The 22,864-nt window shown below is 35.4% G+C and overlaps 1 protein-coding gene across 10 annotated transcripts in view; it reads left to right on the top strand.

The window, feature by feature from the left end:
* ZHX1 (zinc fingers and homeoboxes 1) overlaps window positions 1–21,165 on the top strand; it is a 24,406-nt gene extending 3,241 nt beyond the window's left edge. For 4 of the 10 annotated variants that reach the window (XM_019631400.1, XM_019631399.1, XM_019631396.1 and 1 more), the window contains exons 2-5: window positions 4,405–4,521; window positions 7,269–7,342; window positions 12,383–15,228; window positions 19,246–21,155. In XM_019631400.1, the coding sequence (XP_019486945.1) occupies window positions 12,607–15,225 (2,619 nt within the window). In that variant the 5' untranslated portion in view covers window positions 4,405–4,521; window positions 7,269–7,342; window positions 12,383–12,606 and the 3' untranslated portion in view covers window positions 15,226–15,228; window positions 19,246–21,155. Of the gene's footprint in view, window positions 1–4,404; window positions 4,522–7,268; window positions 7,848–12,382; window positions 15,229–16,817; window positions 17,624–18,033; window positions 18,057–19,245 lie in introns of those variants that run through there. The other 6 variants (XM_019631398.1, XM_019631402.1, XM_019631401.1 and 3 more) reach the window with 6 other exon arrangements.
* The last annotated feature ends 1,699 nt before the right edge of the window (window positions 21,166–22,864 follow it).

Below are 22,864 nucleotides of genomic sequence, written 5' to 3'. Positions count from 1 at the left end.
GTATCAATGAATCTTTTTGTACAAGAACCTCTTCAAATGCTTTATTTAGTAATCAGGATGAAAATGAGAAAAAAGAATTAAGACTTGGGTAACTGATGATGGCTATGCTTCATACAGATTTCTTGAACCATTCTACTATTTTTAAGAGAGCGTTAACATCTTCAATGGAAATTTAAAAAAAAAACACATTTCAGGTATAAACTAGTTTCGAGCTGCACATTTGGAACATTATTTTACATGTGTGCTGTTTTTTGGTTTCCCCAAAGTGCATGTAGCTCTGTTCAATTCTGAACAGATTAGGCTGGGTGAACCAGAGTGGTATTGATGCCAGATGGTTTGAAAATATGCTAAGGCTGAAAACATAAATGTGCCTGCCTGTGCTGGGAACGCTCATTAGTAGGTGTCTTTCCCTTATAGCAAGCTGATTATTGCATTGAATTTGGACGACAGTTCATGAATGATGTAGCAATTATTTTTTACCTTTAATGATACTCGTATTATAAATTCTTTTTTCAATAAATGTGTATTAAGTTTTATAATTTTTTTATTAATGAACTTAATAGAATGGGTGAGGTGTTCAATGGAATTGTAATAGATATGTATGCTACGGAGGGGAGTGGGGCGGCGGATTGGGGGAGGGAGGTTATCACTTTGAGAGGCAAAAAGTATAACTAGTGCACTGTGTTGTACACCTGAAACTAATTTAAAAAAAGAAAGAAAGAATGGGCAAGGTGGTTCATTTTGGAGATTTTCTTCCCTTTATATTATATTTCACATTAAGACTGAAAGGTGATGTTATGATGTATTATACATTTTCAGTCTTGTAATATTAAGTGGGCACAATAATGTGATATTTGGGACTAGTTTGCTTTAAATCATAGCTTTGTACTTAAATGGAAATACTCTTAAAATTGTTAAAAAAAAAGACTACAAATGTAGCTGAGGAAATAATCTTTTTATATACATTGTGGCATTGTAGATTTGAGCTCAAAAGACTCTACTTACTTGAATAGCAACAGTGTTGAAAGTTCAGTGCCTAAGCTGGTTTCTAATCATACATCAATAAATTCAGGGAGATGTTTGGAAATACCTATTGCACTATTTATGGTGTTAGTATAGCACATTCACTTTTACATCAAAGTTTTTTCTACCTTAAAATCCTTTAAAGCATCCTATGTACTTCTAAAAGTAATTCAAACTACATTTCTTTGAAGGGAAAAAACTGTAATACCGATCTTTGATACCAGCCAATGTTTCCATGATATTACTGATATACTTTATTTTATCCTTGTTGCTCTGATATATTTGTAGTTGTGACTAACCAGATTTGCATGACTAAAGCTGCTTAGATTACTAATCAGGATATATATTTGAGTTTACATTTTGGATATCTGTATTTGACACAGTTAATTTTTAAAGTAAATATTTTTGTAATTTTTTAATGTAGTTGCCAGGTTTGGGTCTTAAAGAATACTTAATCTTTGTAGTTTCTATCATAAGTGTCCCATAAGGTATTTAAGAGGTATAAAGGTGGTCTTATATACATTTGGTCTAAACAAATATGATGATATTATTTGGAAAAGAAGTATATGTGAGCAGTTTAAGAATGACATTTATTCAAAGGAGTCAGAGTTGAGTAACTCATTTTTTATACAAGATTTTTGTTTTCAGTTTTTAGATTTAGATTTTAAAAAAATCAGCTTATCTAAGAAAGTTGAAACATTAAAGTGGTAGACATATCATATACATATTTATAATTTTAAATAAAATAACAACTTTGTCTGTAAATTTTCGTGATTTCATATTTCCTGTAGGATTTCTGACTCTCTTTCCCCTCTTCCTAAAACTCATTCTCTCTTTTGATTGTTGTGAAGAATGAAAGAAGATAGGAAGGCTCTGATGTTTCTAAGTATTTCACTCATAGTTATGTTTTTCTTCTATGTGAGCCTGTTTCCTTTTACCTTCTAATATTGTCAAAAAGAAGTTTGTTAAAATTTTGCTGGGCATGGACTGTACTAGGGAGTGGGGGTTATGGTGAGAAGAGAACAACTTCTCTTCATTACTATGACAAGGTTATTTCTATCAGAGGTTTTTAAGTTCTATGAAACACCCCTTAAAATGAGTCATAAATGATTCATCTTGAAGCTCAGGTCAGAGGAAGTATGTGTATTTTGGGGTAAGGGGTGTAAATTGTGATTGATTAGTGTCTACCTGTTAAAGCCAACTTGTTCTAGCATTGCTTAATACTAGGGGTGCCAAAAAAAACCATATACAAGTGGACACTTTGGTCAATGTTGCCAAACAGTAGTTCACCGTAATCAGAATTGTCTGGATGCTAATGGTAACCACTTAGTGCACCTCTTGTCATTGCAGAAGTCAAACGTGACTTGTATTCATTTTTTGTTATTGGTATATATTGTGTACTACAATTTTAATACATTTTTCTTAAAATGTGTATACATTTTTTGGCACCCTCTGTATATATATGCTCAAGGATATGAAGTAGAAAATAAAATTGATTATTGCCTGAACTTTTAAAATATTTTATAATGTTTCAATATTTAGCAAACTTTAAACAAAAACTTTCTTTGTTGTATAGCTTACAGTGGATACCTTAAATAAAAGTCAATTAAATCCAATTGTGGACTTACTAAGTGCCAGGAAATAGTCCAAAAACTTTACATGTGTTATTTCTTTCAATCTTCACAGTAACCTTATTAAACAGGTACTATCATTAGTCCCATTTTACAGATGAGAGGGCTGTAGCACAGATAGGCTAAGTCACTTGTCTGAGGTCACACAGCTAGTAAATGACAGAACTGGAATTGGAACCCATGCAGTCTGGTTCCAGAGCCCAAACGCTTCATCTTTATTTATAATTATAGAATCTAAATTATTATAGAATCTAAATATTACAGAATCTAAATGGTTAAGATGATTTCTTTAATTTTTGAAATTCACTCTAATCCTAAATTTTAAAAAGATATTGTGAATTAGAGAAGCATTCTAAAGTAATGCTAGTATCAGGAAGTGAAATAACATCAGGCAAGTATGCTTTTCATCCAGACGTATTGGGGAGCTCATTTGTTGCTCCTCTAGTTGCCTTGTGCCTTTGCATGTCTTGGTGGCTCTTCTCAGGAGACTCTCATTTAGGTAAAAAGTCTTGCAATTACTGTGCAATTTCAGAATGGATTCAAATAGGTTACCAATTTCCTATAATATTAATAATTCATTTTGGAAAATAACCTCCCCTCCTTGGCAACTGTTTGCTGTCTTCTCTTCTAATCCACATCCTGTAAATGGGTGGCTAGGGGGTGACGGAACAAGGAGATACCAGGAAATGAAATTGTAGAATCCCAGGCTGCAAACATAACAGGACGCTCCACGCGCCCACAGAAATGCTCTTTTACTTTTCATGAACATAGTGTAACTGTTTATCCTAAGTTTCCACTTAACCTAGAAGCATTTTAATTTTACTGAAGGATTGGTCCATTTACGTTATTTCTTGACTTAAGAGGGCTCTTTGTAAACTTGTATGTAATAATAGCAGGAATCAAAGGATACGGTATTTGGGGAAAATCATCTTCCTTAATATTCATTCACTCTGGTTTACAGGGTTTCAGGGCTTAAAGAACAACAACAAAAATGAGTCAACCCTTAAAAAAAAACATTATTTACTGTTATTTAATAAGAGAAACAATTATAGTTTTTATTAAATTCTCTTGATTGGTTTAACTCTGAGTAATATACCACAACTTTTTTGGACACAAATCTGAGTTTTCAGAGAATGATTGTCAGTTTGTACAGTTTAATGTTTCACAATGCACTGATTGAAAAGCCATTTGGTGGTAGCTTTCTTGCAAAAACGAAATACTTACACACCGGTCATTCTATTAGATACCACATGTTTAGGGGTAGAATACCACTAGTTTATTTAAGTAGTATTGGCATGTTGCCAACATTAATAATCCACTCCATTCCAATTAATACACAGTAAATTAGGATACAAATATCGTAGGTTTATGTGTAAACATAGAAACACACACCTCTTTCCAGCTCTTAGTTTAACTAAGTTGTCTTTCGTAACTTTCGTGTAATTTTTTACAGTTCCCAATTTCTTCATCTTAGCTTTCCTGTGATAGTCTGCATATATTCACATTTTGAAAATTTTTATTGAAAATAGTATAATAGTGATTTGGTTGTTTTGCATAATATAAATAGAATTTTTTAAAGTGTAGTTTTCAATTTTTGTGTTTCTTACTAATAAATAGGCTTTGGCATTTAGATGAATCTTTTAAAGTTTTTTTCCAAATGACATTTATTTTTAAAATGCTGAGGCATAAATTTCCTGACTAAGACTGAATCATATCTAGAATAATAAAGTGATATTCCTTTCTTTTGTAGGAGATGGCAGATAGGTACTTGGGACCTGTTGGTAATGATGGCCTGAGCTAAACACCTCCTAATTTGAAGGAACACCCTTCAGTGTCAGAGAACAGAATGCTGAGGACGCTATGGCAGGTATGTGTTTGTTCTGCTAAGGTAAAACCCAGATACTGAATGTTCTCACTTTAGATCCCGTGGTACTATATTTAGCTACAGTTTTAAAAGCTTTTCTTTAAAAAGCAGCAGATATATAACCTAACACTTTTTAAAGAAATGTACTTTCAAACTTTAAAAATATATAGGCGTATTGGCTGCTTTAATTTCAAAGGAAACACCATCACACTTCATAATGAATCTATGTGGTATATTTATCATTGACTTTTCAATTGATACTTGCTGAAATCCTTTGTGTTTCAGATCCTATATAGCAGGTGTTGTGGTCACAGTGGTAAATAAGACAAATGAAGGTCATGAGGGCAGAGACCTTTAGTGTAGGGAAACTGATCTAGAAATATTACTCTTCTTTTGTCTATATCCAGAAAAATGCTTCAAGAACAATCCCTGAAACTATATTTTTAATATATAGTCTACTAATAGTTCATTGTAATTATAAAATTAGGGTGTGAATAATGGAAATACTTTGATTTAGGTTAAGCATACCATTATTTAAATACTTGAATATATTTTTACGTAATTACTTTTATATTTTATTTACCTGATATATTGACTTTTATAAGAAGCATTAGGTTATATACTATAGTGTTTGAAATATTTATGCTTTAGTCCAATTGTTATTTTAGATGATTCCAGAAAGTAGTCAGCAAGATTATATAACAATTAATATGGTAATTCACTTCCAGTTTTTAAAAAATTTTCCTTAAAAGTTGACATTACCAATCTAATTACTATGATCTTTCAAAGTATTTAAAAATTTTAAAAAATTATTATATCCTGAGTGAAATAGATAATAGTTATTTTATAAAGGGTGAAGATGAATGGTTTTTCAGCCTCTCAATGACACTCTTACTTGGAATCAAGAATAGCATTCTTGTGTTAGACTGCCTGTGAAAGACTTACCACATCTCCTTGAGAAAAGTAGGGGAAAACTATTTTCAGCAGAAAACTCCTTTTCATCACACAAACTGTAACATCAAATAGATTTCACTGTAGTGCTAGTCTGTATGTCATTCAGTGTGTAAAGACCTGCTGACATGCCCGCAGAAGGTTCAGAAACCCAGGATGTTAGTATCCTAGAGACCTTTCACTCCTCAAATCTGGAGGCAGAGCCTCTGCCAGGAGAAATCTGTCCAACTCGGATTCTTCTTTTAATCTTTAGCAGTATTAAGGTCAGCTTTCTTAGGTGGAAAAAAACAGGCGAGAGGATAGAGTTTCTAAACCTTTAAGCCTTAATTAGCATTAACAAAGGGATCTTCTGAAATTAGATTATCTTTGGCCACAGTTTCTTAGATGCTTTCATTTTTATCACATTCATTCCTGTCTTTAGTCACCTGAATACTTGAATTTTGATTGTTTTGATACCACTTTGGCAATTTTCTTGAGATTCATCTCTCAGGTAATGGTCCTAGGTTACAGTAATTTTTAAAAATAATTTGTCGTGGGTACAAATTTGGGTTGTCAAATTTCTCATTGAATTTTTTTTTAAGAACTTGACGGTTGTTTCGAAATGCTTTCCTCAAGTGTGTAAAGGCCATAATGTTTTTGTTTGTTTATTATTTCAGAAAGTATCTTCTTGGACGTCTTTTTTTTTTTTTTCCACATGGTGGATATCCTTTGTTTTAATTTGATCCTTTGTTCCTACTACTATTTCAGGCATTCTGTGATTTTGGTAGTTTGTAACTCTCAGTTTGAATACAAATATGTAAAAATAAGTATTTTCAGCTGGCTAAACAGAACTCTGACTCAGAGAGGGAGAAGTGAAACTAAATAGAATACAGAGTGCAAAGAATTCTCAGTATATGTATGAATACATATTCCAAAGGATTCTCAGTTCATATTTTAGCTACCCAAAGAACAGTTTTATTTAGTTGGTACTAGGTCAACGCAAACATGATCTGTAAAAATTATAGGTATCTTCTAAATGCTCTTATTTGACTCAGAATTGGTGTAAAAAACAAAGTTTGTTTTTAGTCACATAAAATCTGACCAAAATAACACGCTTTTATGGCTAACTAGGCCAATAAACTGCTATCTGTTAATCATTTAATTTGAAATATAAGACAGCCAAAAAAATAGAGGCTTGGAAATTCAGTGTAGTTATGGCTCTGCTTAACTATGAAAATTTTTGGACCTTTTTTTTTAAGCACTAAGCATAGAAACTAAAACAATCCACTAACTTTTTACAGTGCATTACATTGAGAACTTATATTTTAATCTCTTTAAAAATGTTATACCATTAAAGTATAGGTCTCTCTTGAAACAGAGAAATAGTGATTCTAAGTTCAAATTTGCATTTGCTGTCTTTACAAGAACTCTGCCCTTTTCTCCTGAATTTCATTGCAGGACTAATCTTTGGATGAATTTGTCTCCCTTGTTTCGTTCTTATGTTGTCCACAAATCTAGACATACACTGTTCATACATAAAGCTGATTTATTACAACAGAATTATAGATGTTGGTAAATATTTGTTGAATATTCATTGCCATATTTTAAGAAGTAGAATGTTTTATATTCAAGGATATTTTAATATTCTAATGATTAAGGTAATTTTATTAGTAAGGATTTTACCATTGAAAGTCATCTACCATAAAGCAAGCACAGTTTTTCTTTATAGCTCCTCTATAAATGAGTGTTTAATGAGTAAAGTGTACGTTATAATACACAACACAGATATATTTTAAAGTTGTTTTTTTTTTTTTTTCCAGCAGATATTACTGGGGCCTTGATAGGCACTGTGTTGGGCCCTGGGGAAAGCTAAACAGACATTCTTTCTGACCATGTAAGAAGAACTGCTATTAGAACTGCCCCCAATTTTTATACTGTGATGAAATAAATTTTGCTTTCATTAAATGCTTTTCTGGAGAGAAACTTTGTGGTAATTATTTTGATGAGTTAAGAATCATGAATTCATTGAGATGCAACCTACCTACCATCAAGGAGAAGAGTCAGCATGCAGATAGAACCATGGAAATTGGCTTGGTCTAGATCTACACCATGGGGATTGTGGAGGCTCTTGAGTGTTCTTAGACCCCGTCTGACTTCTCAGACCCTGGGGCAGCAGCTCCAAAAACATGTCTACAAGACACCTGAACGCCATGCGTACTCAGGGGTCCCTGCTCCCTCTGAAAAAACCTTTATGTAGCACATATTCTTGCCTTAAAAAATAGAAAGCAAACTTTGTTTCCAGCTTGAGACAAATGACCTTAGAAATATTTTAGTTTATTTGCAATTTTAAGGCCTTGAAGCTATTGTTTGTTGTATTTTATAATAATGTTATAACAATATTAAAGAAAACTTGTAAATACCATACAAAAATTTCACTCATTTCATGTGAAAAACTCATTTTTTTTATATTCTCATCTAGTCTTTGTCCACATGCATACATATTTTCCCATAATTATTTATTTTTATAATTAATATGCAAATCCTGTTCTGATTTTTAAAAATTCAGTAAGTGGATAAATATTTTTCATATTCCTAATTACTCTTTTGATTATCATTTTACTAGCAGTATAACGATTTGATCAGTTATTTTTTTAAACATATTTTTCTACTGAAAGGTTAACTGAAAATAGTTTTCAAATGTAACTATATTTACAGTGCTGATGCATTTAGAGCATATTTTTTCCTTAATGGCAGACTTCACTTTAATTTTGTTTTAATTGCAAAGCCACTTCACTACTCAGTTGTGCAACTGAACTCTAACCCCCTTTTATAGGTAAATTGTGCAAGGTTCCCAAGATTGATTTTGAACTCTGTTTCCAGTTGACCTTCAAATAGAGGACAAGATGTCTGTCAGTTAACAGCAATTTCTGTATGGCAGTTTTCTTGTGCCAGCCCCATTGCACTCTAGTGACAAAGGAGATGAATTGGAACCACGCCATAGCAATTCTTATTCTGTATTTTTACCCCTTCTGCTTTTTCATTCAATTTGTGTGCCTTGTCAGCTGATTAAGTTGCTTGAGAGAGGAAATAGTGTAAATAATATTTCTAAATATAATTTAGAAATAATATTTCTTCATCCCCCATAAGAATTTTTCAGAGACTGGACAATACCATCAATTAATTACCTACTGTGTATCAGAGTGTGTGAAGCCTTTTAATTGGATCACCCTCTGAGGTAGACACCACTATTCTTCATTTCTCCAGGGCACTCTTCTTTTCTAGAAGCCCCCGCAATGTGCTCATACAGTTCCCGATACTTCCTCTCATTGCATTTGGATCATAGTTATTCTAAGTAATTGTTTACTGCCTGTTTTCCTTGCTCAACTGCTAATACCTGACAGACCAGGGAGACTTTATCTTGGTCATGGCTGTATCTCTCATGCCGAATACAGTGCCTGGCACATGGTTGACATTCAACAAATAGCTGTTCAATGAAATTGTTGAATTATAGCATCTTGATTTTATAGGTACAAAAACTGAAGATTGCATTGATAAACTTTTCCAGTCATCTAACTACTGAGTGACAGAGGAGACTCCAAAACCTGTGGTTTTGCCCTATATTTGGGTCTGGGTTTCTTCTTCCATAAAAATGGGGTGATTGTACTGAGGTCCTTGCTTCCTTTCAAATTATGACTCTAATAAGAATGCCAAGGATGCCTTTGTTAGAGCTTTGGCCTATTTTTAGGCTATATACTATATATTAGAGTAGAATTGAGCCGCTGGACCAAATCTTGAGGCTCTTTTGGGAATTCTCAGTCTCCCCTTCGAAATATGTTAAACAATATACCAACTCTGGTTTTGTTAACAAAATGTGAGCAACAGTTTTAGGAGTAAAGAGGAGAGCCTATATAGTTGGGTATAGAAGTAACCTAAGGTTGAAGCAATCAGTAGTACCCAAGATAATCAAATTTTTAGGCTTGTGCATTACTGAAGATATGTTTTTTAAAAGCCTCTCTTTTAAGGATCTTATTTAAATTTAATTATATTGAAAAAGCACAATTGTGTGTATGCATTATTAGATTGTATTATAACATAAGAATATTTTGTAATTTTCATGACTTTAGCAAAAAATTTAAGCTTTTAAAATTTGTTTATATCTGCTTAAATTCTTACAAACTGACCCATCCTGAGCTAGTGAGCTATAAGGAAGAGGAATAAAAGTAATAATTTGGTAGCATATTCTTATTTTTATGCTAGGTAAGATAAAAAAGTAAGTTTAGCCCAAGAGCTAGAAAGCCAGAATAATAAAGAGCTCTGAGCTCTGTTCTGAGTATAAGTGCCTCTACTATGTCTCCTGTTAGTACTGGCTACTCTGTCCTACTCCTGGGTGCCCCAGGCCCGCCTTCTGTAGTGACATAACCCAAAAGGACACACTTAATTCACGTTAGATTAGTTTTCAAATTTCATGGCTCAGCAGTGGCAAGCTGAGAAGGATTTTTGATGAAACTGATAACTTGTCTTGAAATTGTTTACATTTTTAAGGCAAAGGCTTTCAAATACATCTTGGAACCCATCGGAGGTGGAAGTAGGGTTTGTGGGATCCATGGGATGGGATCCGGAGGTAGTTCAGCCTCTTTACTTCTCCAACCAGACAGCTACTCTTTTATCTGTTTTGCAGTGGGGCTTCTCATAGAATTTTGTTAGAAGAAAAGGTTCCCCTGCTTACAATAAAAAGTTTGTAAACCACCACTTTCAGGAAAGGTAGTTTCCGGAAAAAACCCTCAATCTTTGACCTTTAGCTACTGGTATACTCCAATTAAATAGAACCTGAGATTCTAGGAGAATAACAGTCACAAAATAGCTACTACCTTGCCTTTCAGCAATTCTCCTTCACAGTCAAAAATGTGGGTGCTGCTCATTTGTACTCCAATTACTTAAAGCTGTTGGAGGAATTTCATTTCTAATGACAAAAAATTATCAAACAGCTACTCGTATGCTAACCCTTGAACAAAATAGTAGTGTCCCTGTTGAATAAAAGAAATGGCATTAACTTATTAGTTTATAACATTTTGTTAAGAAACAGTTTTCAATGTCATATTTCTTTATATTCCCTTAGAAATCAAAGACATTGTATAGAAAAAAAAAGAACACCATCTTTGAGAGTGGGGTTTGGACTATTAACACACTTGTTACTAAGCCGATGGTCTTTATTTTATAAATATAGGAAATCGGGGAACAAAGGGCATTGAGTCCAACTTTCCATCTGTTGCTTGGATCCATCAGATGGGTATGTAGTATGTATTTGAATAATCCCAGTGAGGGGGATCTTACCACCTTCAAAGGCAGGCCATTCTCTCTTTGGAAGGCAGCTATGCTCACCACTATACCACCAACGCACACTATTCTCTCTTTGGACAGCTACTGTTTCCTAAAAATGTTTCTCCTTTTATTGAGAGTCAATGTGTCTTCTCATAGAGACCTGGTTTTGCTTTATAATCTTTGAAGTAAACTTTTTCTTCTCAGTTCAGCTATGATAAGGACTATGCTAGTAAATGAATAGTTCTAATTTGTGGTAGAGAATAAGTGGGACCACTTAGTAATTTTATTTATTTTTACTTCATTTAGAAGCACATCAACTTTAACTGATTTAGCATCAAAATTTTATTTTAAATATTTTAGGTACAAAATTATTAAAATGTATTATGAGCACAATGCACATTTTCTTGATTCAAGGTCATTCTTAGGCATTTCAGCTACTATTCTCTGTGGTGATGCCCTCAGGGCATGTTGAGTTTTGTAGGACTATTGTCCTGTTCATTCTAGTTCAAGTTAATAAACATTTAGTGAGTCCCCTGCCTCCAGGCTTCTTGTATGCAAAGGGAACAGAGACATGAACAAGAAGTCAACTAAGAGCTCAGCGAGGACAGCGTTAGGTTAAAGACATAAAGGTCCTTGGCCTGATCCAGAGTTTCGGGAGCTTTGTTATATATCTCAGTAAAGCTATTACTTAAAAAAAGAAGAGGAAAAAGAACAAAATACACACCTACCATGAGGAGACCTGGGGTTTGGATAGGCTGTGGGACAGAAATGTAACATTACTACAATACAGTCGATACTAGACTAGAAAATAAACCAGGGCGGAGATCAAGTTAAAGGGAGAAGGTGACCTGTAAGGCCGACAGATCATCACGCCAAGGGCTCAAACACGTGCCCTGGCCTCAGGAACGGCCTGCACGCAGTGTCCCGTGTCTGTGTGCTTAAAGCGTAAGGAAACGGAAGTCAGGGCCGGGTGTGAAGGGAACGATGTGTGGCCGCGGGAGGCGGGACTTGATTCTTTCGGCATCGGTGACTCATCATAAACTTTAAGTCAGGAGACTGATGTGATGAGATATGTTCTGTCAATTCTGGTAGCATAGAAAATTATTAAGAATAATGTTTCCAAAACTTGGCTCATTCACATTCCATCTTTGCTGCTTTTGCCATACGTGGGCATGCTTTGGGGATGAAGAGATGGACCGGTAGGAAGAAGAGGACATAACTGATGGACTGAGTTTCTTATACACTTAATGGCCGTAGTCCATTAAGTATCCATGACTGCTCTTTATAAAGCCCCTCCCTTGTTAACAGATTATCACTTCAACATTGATAATAGTGTGCTTTCCAAAGCAGACTCTTTCCCTTACTTCCCTTCCAATATATAACTGGCTGAAAAATCCAAATAAGCAATCCTGGGGGGCGAATCCACGCGTAGGGTACAAGAGACATCTATTTTGATCCTTAGAGGACTTTTTCCCTGGTTCCGGTCTTACTCTAGAGCTTTATAACAGAGCCATCCAACAACATCCCTTATATGAATAAGGGAAATATAACTGTAATTTGTTTAAAAGACCATAATCACTCATTTAAAAACATTTTAAAATTTATTTTAATGTAGGTGATTGGAGTTGTGCTTCAAAAATTTCAGCAGTTCAACAGTATTTTATCTGCCAACAATAAGCTCTTTACTTGATTGCACCATGAAAAAGCTGCTAATGAGACTCGCTGAGCACAAAAATGGACTTGAAGAACCAAAAGCCATTGTTTTCAAATGAAGAACACTGACCAGTTTTCAGCCTCAATGCTCCTTAATCACCACTGAGAGTTCCCCATAACATCAGGATGGCCAGCAGGAGAAAGTCGACAACACCCTGCATGGTCCTCGCCAGCGAACAGGTTACAGACCTGGAGGTGATATCAGATTTGGATGAAGGGCCTCCTGTCCTCACGCCTGTAGAAAACCCCAGAGCAGAGAGCATCTCAAGTGATGAAGAGGTTCATGAGTCTGCGGATTCTGACAATCAGCAAAATAAAAAAGTTGAAGGTGGCTATGAATGTAAATATTGTACTTTTCAAACTCCAGACCTAAATATGTTTACTTTTCATGTGGATTCAGAACACCCCAATGTAGTGCTAAACTCATCCTACGTTTGTGTTGAATGCAATTTTCTTACCAAAAGGTATGACGCACTTTCCGAGCATAATCTGAAATACCACCCGGGAGAGGAGAATTTTAAGTTGACTATGGTGAAACGAAATAACCAGACAATCTTTGAACAAACCATAAATGATCTAACTTTTGATGGCAGTTTTGTTAAAGAGGAGAATTCAGATCCAGCTGAATCTACTGAAGCTTCGTCTTCGGGAATATCTATCAGTAAAACTCCTATCATGAAAATGATGAAAAATAAAGTGGAGAACAAACGGATTACGGTTCACCATAACTCAGCTGAGGATGTTCCTGAAGAGAAAGAGAATGAAAGCAAACCAGACCGTGAAGAAACTGGGGAAAGTCCAAGCTCCTCAGCCTCTGAATCTAACACCAGTACTTCCGTTGTCAACAGAATACATCCGAATGCTGCCAGCACAGTAGTGACGCCGGCAGCAGTTCTCCCTGGATTAGCACAGGTGATCACCGCTGTGTCCGCTCAGCAGAATTCCAGTTTGATTCCCAAAGTCTTAATCCCTGTGAATAGCATTCCGACCTACAATGCTGCGTTGGACAACAACCCCCTTCTGCTTAACACCTACAACAAATTCCCCTATCCAACCATGTCAGAAATTACTGTCCTTTCTGCCCAAGCAAAATATACGGAGGAACAGATCAAGATATGGTTTTCGGCCCAACGTCTAAAACATGGCGTGAGCTGGACTCCCGAGGAAGTAGAGGAGGCAAGAAGGAAGCAATTCAACGGAACAGTGCACACTGTACCTCAGACCATAACTGTTATTCCCACACACATTTCCACGGGCAGTAACGGCTTACCATCCATTTTACAGACATGCCAAATAGTCGGTCAGCCGGGCCTGGTTCTCACCCAGGTAGCTGGGACAAACACCTTGCCGGTGACCGCACCTATAGCCTTGACAGTGGCAGGGGTGCCAGGCCAAACCAATGTACAGAAAAGTCAGGCATCTGCCGCCCAGCCTACTGCAGAAACAAAACCAGCCACACCAGCAGCTCCGCCTTCCCAGCTTGTCAAGCATGAAACTGCAAACCCCGATTCATTTGGCATCCGGGCAAAGAAGACTAAAGAGCAATTGGCAGAATTAAAAGTTAGCTACCTTAAAAATCAGTTTCCCCATGATTCAGAAATTATCAGACTGATGAAAACCACAGGCCTGACCAAAGGAGAGATTAAAAAATGGTTTAGCGACACGAGGTATAACCAGAGAAATTCAAAGAGTAACCAGTGCTTGCATCTCAACAGCGATTCCTCCACCACGATTGTTATAGACTCCAGCGATGAAACCACGGAATCCCCAACTCCCCTTATTTCACAGCATAAACAATCCTGGAACCCCTTTCCCGACTTTACTCCCCAGAAGTTTAAAGAGAAGACGGCAGAGCAGCTTCGGGCCCTTCAGGCAAGTTTTCTCAACAGCTCTGTCCTTACTGATGAAGAATTAAACAGGCTCAGAGCGCAAACCAAACTTACCAGAAGGGAAATTGATGCTTGGTTTACAGAGAGGAGGAAATCAAAAGCTTTAAAGGAAGAGAAAGTGGAAATCAGTGAAAGTAATAATGCAGGCAGTTCCAAAGAAGAAGCTGGAGAAGCTGCTCCCGGAGACGAAGCTGGTGTTCCTAAGTCGGGGAGTACGGGAAAGATATGTAAAAAAACACCCGAGCAGCTACACCTGCTCAAAAGCGCCTTTGTCCGAACGCAGTGGCCGACGCCCGAAGAGTATGACAAGCTGGCCAAAGAAAGCGGGCTTGCTAGAACGGACATAGTTAGTTGGTTTGGTGACACCCGTTATGCTTGGAAAAACGGAAACTTAAAATGGTACTACTACTATCAAAGCGCCAACTCGAGCGGTATGAATGGTCTGTCGTCCCTTAGGAGGAGGGGGCGGGGGAGACCCAAAGGACGCGGACGCGGGAGGCCGCGCGGGCGGCCCAGAGGGGGCAAGAGGGTGAACAACTGGGACAGGGGGCCGTCCCTCATAAAGTTTAAAACTGGAACTGCCATACTGAAGGATTATTACCTGAAGCACAAATTTCTTAACGAGCAAGACCTCGATGAACTTGTTAACAAATCACATATGGGCTACGAGCAGGTCAGAGAGTGGTTTGCAGAAAGACAGAGAAGATCCGAATTAGGTCTAGAATTGTTTGAGGAAGACGAGGAGGAAGATGAAGTTATTGATGATCAGGAAGAGGATGAAGAAGAGACGGATGACAGTGACACTTGGGAACCCCCACGACATGTGAAGCGGAAGCTTTCAAAATCAGATGACTGAAATGTAAGTGTTTGTTTGTTTTTCACTTAACGCCTTTTATTTTGAAATAATTATAGACTCACAAGAAGTGCAAACATAGTACAAAGAGTGCCTTTTACCCAGCTTCACCTAGTTGTGACACATCATAGAGCTACAGTAATATAGCAAAACCAGGAAACTGACGTTGCTACATTACTGTTAACTAGACCGTAGACTATTCCGTTATCACCATTGGAAATGTAAGTTTTTAATTTGAGCATATGTTCATCAACTACATACATTTAGAACAGTAACTGTATCTTTCATCTTCACTTTTGATAGTTTTTTTTCTAAAATAGTTTTTCTTTTACCTACTAAGAGGACTAGGTGCCATGAGTGTAGCTAAGAAATATATGATTATCACGTGTAGTCTGATTATCACGATTGTTATGTTTATTATGTAGAGTTTCATGTTGCTTTATTTATTTTTTATATGAAATGTTTCACACTTTGTTTTGAGGAAAAGTTACTTGTTCTCTAAGAAAGGGAGACTTGGTGGGCAAGGGGGAATTCACAAATACTAAATATAACTAAAATGTATTTTTTGCAACCCTCCACTAAAGCTTCATATTTTGCCTATTTAAGGAAAGAGTTCAAAACAAAATCTAAAAAGAAGGGGAAAGTATACCGAAGGAAAGACTTGCCACGGGGTGAGGATTGCTCAGTTTTAGGAAACTAGGTGAAAATGGGTATTTTTTTTTTTATTCATTGTATTACCCCCAAAACTATTAGATTTCGAATTAGAGTTTAAAATGCTTTATGTGTTAAAATTATTAGTATTTTTTCTATGAAAAGCCAAAGGTCTGTTTTAGGCTATATATAAATGCTTGCTTAGGTGGCATCTGTTTTTGAAAACTGTGATATAAATTATTCCTGTCTTAGAGATCTAAGGGTAAATAACAGATCTGATATTAAATTGCCTAAAATGTCTTTTCATCCTTTGATATAAAACAAACCTGCTACCAGCAGAAACGCTGTATTTGGTTAAAAATACTTTCTGTAGTCATAAAAATGCAAGTAAATACGCTTTCAATTTGATAGGTTTGGCATGTTCTTTAAATCTTAATTCTTCTATAGATTGGATTAATTAAAATTTCACTGTAGATGCAAATCAGAAATCTGATTTGGAGGACTTCAATTCTTAATATTTTAGAAATTCAGTAGCATAGTTGTATTCCTTACTGTCGGTTTTGGAGTGTTCCAGGATAAAACTGTACTTTTTTGAAAACAGTGCGGTTGTCATGAAATGTTTGTATATGTTCATCAGTAGTCCAAAAGCATCTTGTTATCAGAAATTTCTGCAGTGTTGTCAGAATGTAAAGGAGGGAACGAGGTATAAACCCTCATGATCATATGAACATATTTACTTATTTCCTTAGGTTTTTGCATCCCTACCCGTCCTCTACTTTTATGTTCCCTTATTCTGCACAGTGTTTCCTTAATTCCCCCACGTCTTCCTTGTTTTGTTTATTTTGTTATAACAGTTATTTATAGAGAACTTAATATGTACCAGACTATTCTTATTGCTTAGGAATCCTTTTCCAGGTTTCCTTTCAATTAACTTTTTTTTTCAGGCAGAAGAACAGATGAAACTAAAAATGCACCTACTTTCGAATAAATCTCATTCAAGGTTATAGAGCATAATGTATCATTGTAAGTCACTAGAAGTTAAACCGTTTCGTACAGCTTTATCCTGACGCATATCCCTCCATTTCCTAGCATCGGAAGTCTTCAGGACAGGCTTTCTTCTGACCCAGATGCATAACATATTTTTAACAGGCATTTTTTTTTTATTGCTAAACACAAGAATGTGCACTCAGCCAAGATTAAATCAACAAATTTTTGCCGCAATGAATTCTTGTTGTAACCTCTGCAGCGATTTTGTAGGGAATTGCAGCCTTCTAAAAATAATGTGAAGTTTTTTGTACAGTTTAATTTGACCTTACTTTAAGCATGTGTGGATAATTCTTACATTATATATTAATACTCTAATGGATAGTATGGTCAGAAAATTCACACAAAGCCACTTTTCAAAAAATTGTATCACATATTATACGTATACTTTTGTGGTACGTATAAAAGCTTGCCTTGCTTTCAAAATATACAAAAGTCTAAAATTATAAAACACATTAATTAGCAAGGTATTGTTGGCTTAACCAAATAACTTTTCATCCTACAAAAGGATTCACCATAAGTTTCCTCTAAACAGTTGCTTTTTCATTTAAATATGGTTTAACATACAAAAAATGTAATCAATATCTTTCCAAAATTGTTATTGCAAAAAGCGAGGTAGAGTAGTCCCCCGTTATCCTCAGGGATACATTCCAAGACCCCCTCCCCACCCCAGTGGATGCCGGAAACCGCAGATAGGCAGATAGTACCAAACCCTATATATATATATATATATATATATATATATATGCATGCTATGTTTGTTTTTTTATATATACTTTTTTTTTCTTATATGCGGTCTGACAATTAAGTTAGCGAACTTGTTGCAATGATGTTGCTAACGTTTTTTGATATCAGAGGGATTATTCATTGTGAATTTGTACCAACTGGACAGTTAACCAAGTTTACTATTTGGGAGTGCTGAAAAGGCTGTGTGAAAAAGATGAAAATGACCTGAACTTTTTACCAACAATTCATGGCTTTTGCGTCATTACAATGTACCAGCTCACACGGCACTGTCTGTAAGGGAGTTTTTAGTCAGTAAACAAATAAACTGTATTGGAATACCCTCCCTTATCACCCGATCTGGCCCCCAATGACTTCTTTCTTTACCCAAAGATAAAGGAAATATTGAAAGAAGACATTTTCATGACATTCAGGACATCAAGGGTAATACAACAACAGCTCTGATGGCCATTCCAGAAAAAGAGTTCCAAAATTGCTCTGAAGAGTGGACTAGGCACTGGCATCAGTGCATAGCTTCCCAAGGGGAGTACTTTGAAGGTGACTAGTGATATTCAGCAATGAGGTATGTAGCACTTTTTATAGGATGAGTTCGCGAACTTAATTGTCCGACCTCGTACATATATACCTACGATAAAGTTTAATTTGAAAGTTAGGCATAGTAAGAGATTAACAGCAATAGCTAATAATAAAATAGGACAATTATAACAATATGCTGTAATAAAAGTTATGTGAATGTGCACTTCCCTCTCTCTCTCATAATCAGTCTGATAACCCAGTGGGCTACTAAGTGACAAATGGGCAGGTAGTGAATACAGCATGGATTCACTGGACAGAGGGATAATTCACATCCTACGTGGGATGTAGCAAGATGACAATGATTTCATCAAGCTGCTCAGAATGGCATACAATTTAAAACTTATGCATTAGTTCTCGGATTTTCCATTTAATATTTTTGGACTGGCAGACCACAGCTAACTAAAACCAGAGAAAGCGAAACTGTGGGTAAGGGGGGACTACTGTACATACGCGTATATATCTTTTGCACAAGTCAACCTTGTACAGTAGGTCCTCGCTTAATGTTGTTAATTAGGTTCTGTGACTTTAAGCAAAATGATGTACTATAAGGAAACTGATTTTACCACAGGCTAATTGATATGAACAGGGGTTAAGTTCCTGTGGCATCTCATCAATGTTATAATGAAACGATGTTGAATGAATCAATGTTATTCAAGGACCTGCTGTATATAAATTGAAAAAATATGAGCCTTTAGGTTTCATAGTCTGTTTATTACAAATACTGATAATGAAATATATACTTCCTACTAATAATTTCTTAATAAATTATTACATACAGGTGAAAATGTCTATAAACATATCTGGTGTATGCAGAACATATCCATAGGCGTTGTACACACATCTAGCGTGTTATGTAAGATATGTGGCAAGTAATCTCAGTATTACTGAGTGAATACAGAGGGTGTGTTTTCATTGCTAATTTATATCACTTTTGATTCTAAAAGTGGTAAACATTAAAATATGATTTTCTTTAAAATTTTAGTTTTTTATTATGTTTTTCTTTTATAGCTGCCTGAAAACGTTGGAGGAGAATTAATTCTCCAACTCAAGATTTCTGATTTACTGTGAATGGGCTCAATCTTTGATGACACTGAAAATGTTTGGGGGCATACACATTCTCAAAAAATAGGATCCTATGCCCAAAAGGAATGGAACTCAATGTTGTGCCAAAGTTAAACTACTGCAGTTGGTGGAAGTCCTGCAATGTAAATAGAATACTAATTAAAAAAAACAACTTGTAAAAATTCAAATTTTAATACAGTACATTTTTATTCTAATACGATGGAGACATTCTGATTCTTAGACTTTTGGAGGGTATTTAATGACCACTAGAGCTTGTCCTCATATTTTGTCCAGCTTAATACTGTATGTCAAGTAAGATGGGCCTTACTGTCTGTATTCTTTGATATGTGATTAAGATTCTAGCTTTGAGTGACCAAACATTTTCCAGAGTAAAAATGGTTAGAAACAGGAAAAGAAAAACCTGATTTACTTCTGTCTTATTTGTCAGGTCCTGTACAAAGATTCAAAGTTGTGCAAGGGCTTATGCATTTTTACTGTAAGTGAAAAAAATAGCCTGTTGACACATGTTGGAACAATAAGATTTTGTGGTATCGCTGGCCCTTGATGATTGGATCTTTCGTTAAACAGATTCATGGATACCACTATTACTACTTGTAATGCTTCTGTTACTTTTTTTCTTTAGAAGCCGAATTTAGTTTTTATTAAACTGAAGATACTATACTGAAGAAGGAAACGAAACTGGATTAGGAATTTGGATAGGGTGAAACTCTGAAATAAATACTGTACCAAAAATGTGAAAAAGAATCATGTAGTAAATAGGTACTTAGTGTTTTCTTACAATCATGTGGAAATCAGAACCATTGTACAGGTGTCAGAGCAGAATTTTCAAGAATTATCTTTCGGTGAAATTTTACTTTGTGTAATAATTTCAGTGAAGAGAGAAGAAATTCTGAACTGATCATAGTGAGTTAAAAGTTAGCTTTTCACTTATGAATTGTGGGAGTGTTAACTGTTAACTCTTGCCATATCAGGAGACTGAAAGTTCATAATAACTTATAAACTTTATAAAGACTGGTGCTGTTCATTCATGTTGAGAAGGACCCTTTCTTTTGTGACTATAGGACCATTTTTCAAAATGTGCTTTCTTCGTAGAAGAAATGTTCAGTTCAATTAGCTTTGGATTTTTAAATGTTTTTTTTTTTTTTTCTGAATGACCAGATGTAGTGGGCTTGGCCAGTTTATCTAATTTAATGAATAATAAATATTAAGCTCTTGTTTTTACCTAAATGTTCGTCAGCTAATGAAAATGTTATGAAAAAGCCTTGAATATGCATGCTGCTTTTCATTTTCATAAACTTTTTGTTTTTTAACTATAGCTTTATTAGTAATTCCAAAATGCTGCAATTTAGCTGATTTCTTCACTCAGACAGCTGGCGTTGTGGGTGGCTTTTTCATACTACTGTTAACTTTTTTTTAAAAGAAGCAATGTAAAGACTATAACAATTTAATGCACTAAACTGTTCTTTCTTTTACTTGTTTAAAAACTTCTTAAAGCACTCTGTATTATAATGATTAAATTGTTCTCTTTTTTAAACCATTGCTAATGTGGTCTGAGTTTTGTTTGGCAATAATTTTCATGTTTTCAAAATTTGAAATGTCAAGTACTGGACAAGTATGAAGCCTTTGAATATATATTGTTCCCCTTACAATGTGTTAACTTTGTATAGCTGTAAATAACTATTAGTAATGTTCCCTCCCATCTCTTTTATAGACTTGACACTTAATTCTGATCTGATGTTTGCTAGCTTTTAAATATATTTATTTGACAGAGCAAAAGAACCCTCTCCTGGTTGATTGTGTCCTGAATACAAAATAAAAGTTAGCAGTGATTAGTAGTTTTCAGTGCTTTTTTTTCCCCCATTTTATTAAATGTTTTTTTAATGTGGTAAAATAAACAATACATAACAAAATTTACCATTACATCTGTTTTTAAGTCAATTCAATGACATTATATTCACAATGTTGGGCAACCATCATCATTATTTCCAAAACTTTTTCATCATTCCAAACAAAAACTGTGTAATAGTTATGCAATAACTCTCCATTCCCTCTCTCCCCAACCCCTGGTAAACTTTATTCTACTTTCTGTTTCTATGAATTTGCTTATTTTTGATAACTTAAATAAGTGGAATCATACAATCCTTGTCCTGTATCTGGCTTTTTTCATTTAGAATAATGTTTTTAAGGCTCATTCTTGGAGCATATATCAGAACTTCTTATGTCTGAGTAATATTTGTGTGTGTGTGTGTGTGTGTGTGTGTGTGTGTGTGTGTATACGTACGTACCACATTTTGTTATTCATCTGTGGATGGATGGAAACTTGGGTTATTTCTACCTTTTGGCTAGAAAAATGCTGCAATGAACATGGCATACAATTATCTGAGTTCCTATTTTCAGTTCTTTTGGGTATATATCTAGGAGGAGAATTGCTGAGTCATGCAAATTCTATTGGGCTGTCGCGTTTTTGCAACGAAAAACATAGAAAAAATACGTCATGACTTTTCTGGCAACCCAATATGTTTAACTTTTTGAAGAACCATCAAACTATTTTCCACAGTGTACTGAGTATGTGGTTTTTGACCATTTGTATTCTTCTTTGGAGTAATGTCTATTCAGGTCCTTTAGCAAGTTTTTAAGTGGGGTTCCTTTTTGTGGTCCAGTTTTAGGAGTTCTTTGTATATTCTGGATGTTATACCTTTATCAGATATATGATTTACAAATACAGTCAATTCTCATGATTCACAGATTCTGTATATGCAAATTTGACTGCTCACTAAAATTTATTTGTAACCCCCAAATCGGTACTCATGGCACTTTCATGCTCATTCGTGCACATGTACATAGTGCACCAATCCTCCAGAACTTCAGCGAAAAGTATTATAACTGAAAGCATTCTTAGCGGTAAAATGGCTGGAAACCCTTGAGCCCATGAAGCCTGAGTTCAACGGGCAAACTACTCTCTTTTACCCATACGCTGCTCTTGCACAGTTTCCCAACCATTTCAACAGAATATCTAGCTCAGTTAGTTGTTGGGCCAATAGGAGGCTAGACCTGGAGGGGCCACAGAACAGGAGAGGGTGGAAGTTCCAAAACCAAACAGCCTTCAAAAAGAAAATGCTGAAAAAACTTTCTGCCTGCCTTTGTTTTGCTCTTACTTTGCACCCGGAACAGGAATTCTAAATGAACCAGACAAATCTGGTGTTTGAGGCCCTTCGACACTGTACTGTGTTTCCTTTTCTGTTCAGATAGGGCATATTAGGATTAGGGTATAAATGTCTACCTTCTTTAGACTCCATTATTTTTGGGTGATGATATTATGGATACCTTTTCTTCTGTTTTTCTAGAATTTCTAAATTTTTCCTAATAAGGGCTATTACATTTCTGATGGGAAAACAAACTTTTTTTTTTTTTTTTTTTTAATTTTTTAACGGCCCTTCTCTGGTTGAACTCCTCAGTATCTAATGCCTGGAGGCTGTCCTGGTAGAGCTTTCCACCACGACTACTGGGTATATGGGNTTTTTTTTTTTTCTTAAATGGAATTTGC

This window comes from Hipposideros armiger, unplaced genomic scaffold (genome assembly GCF_001890085.2).
Source record: "Hipposideros armiger isolate ML-2016 unplaced genomic scaffold, ASM189008v1 scaffold_997, whole genome shotgun sequence".
Taxonomy (NCBI): Eukaryota; Metazoa; Chordata; class Mammalia; order Chiroptera; family Hipposideridae; genus Hipposideros; species Hipposideros armiger.
The sequence above is the reverse complement of the archived record's forward strand: the minus strand, read 5'-3'. Positions and strand labels throughout refer to the sequence as shown.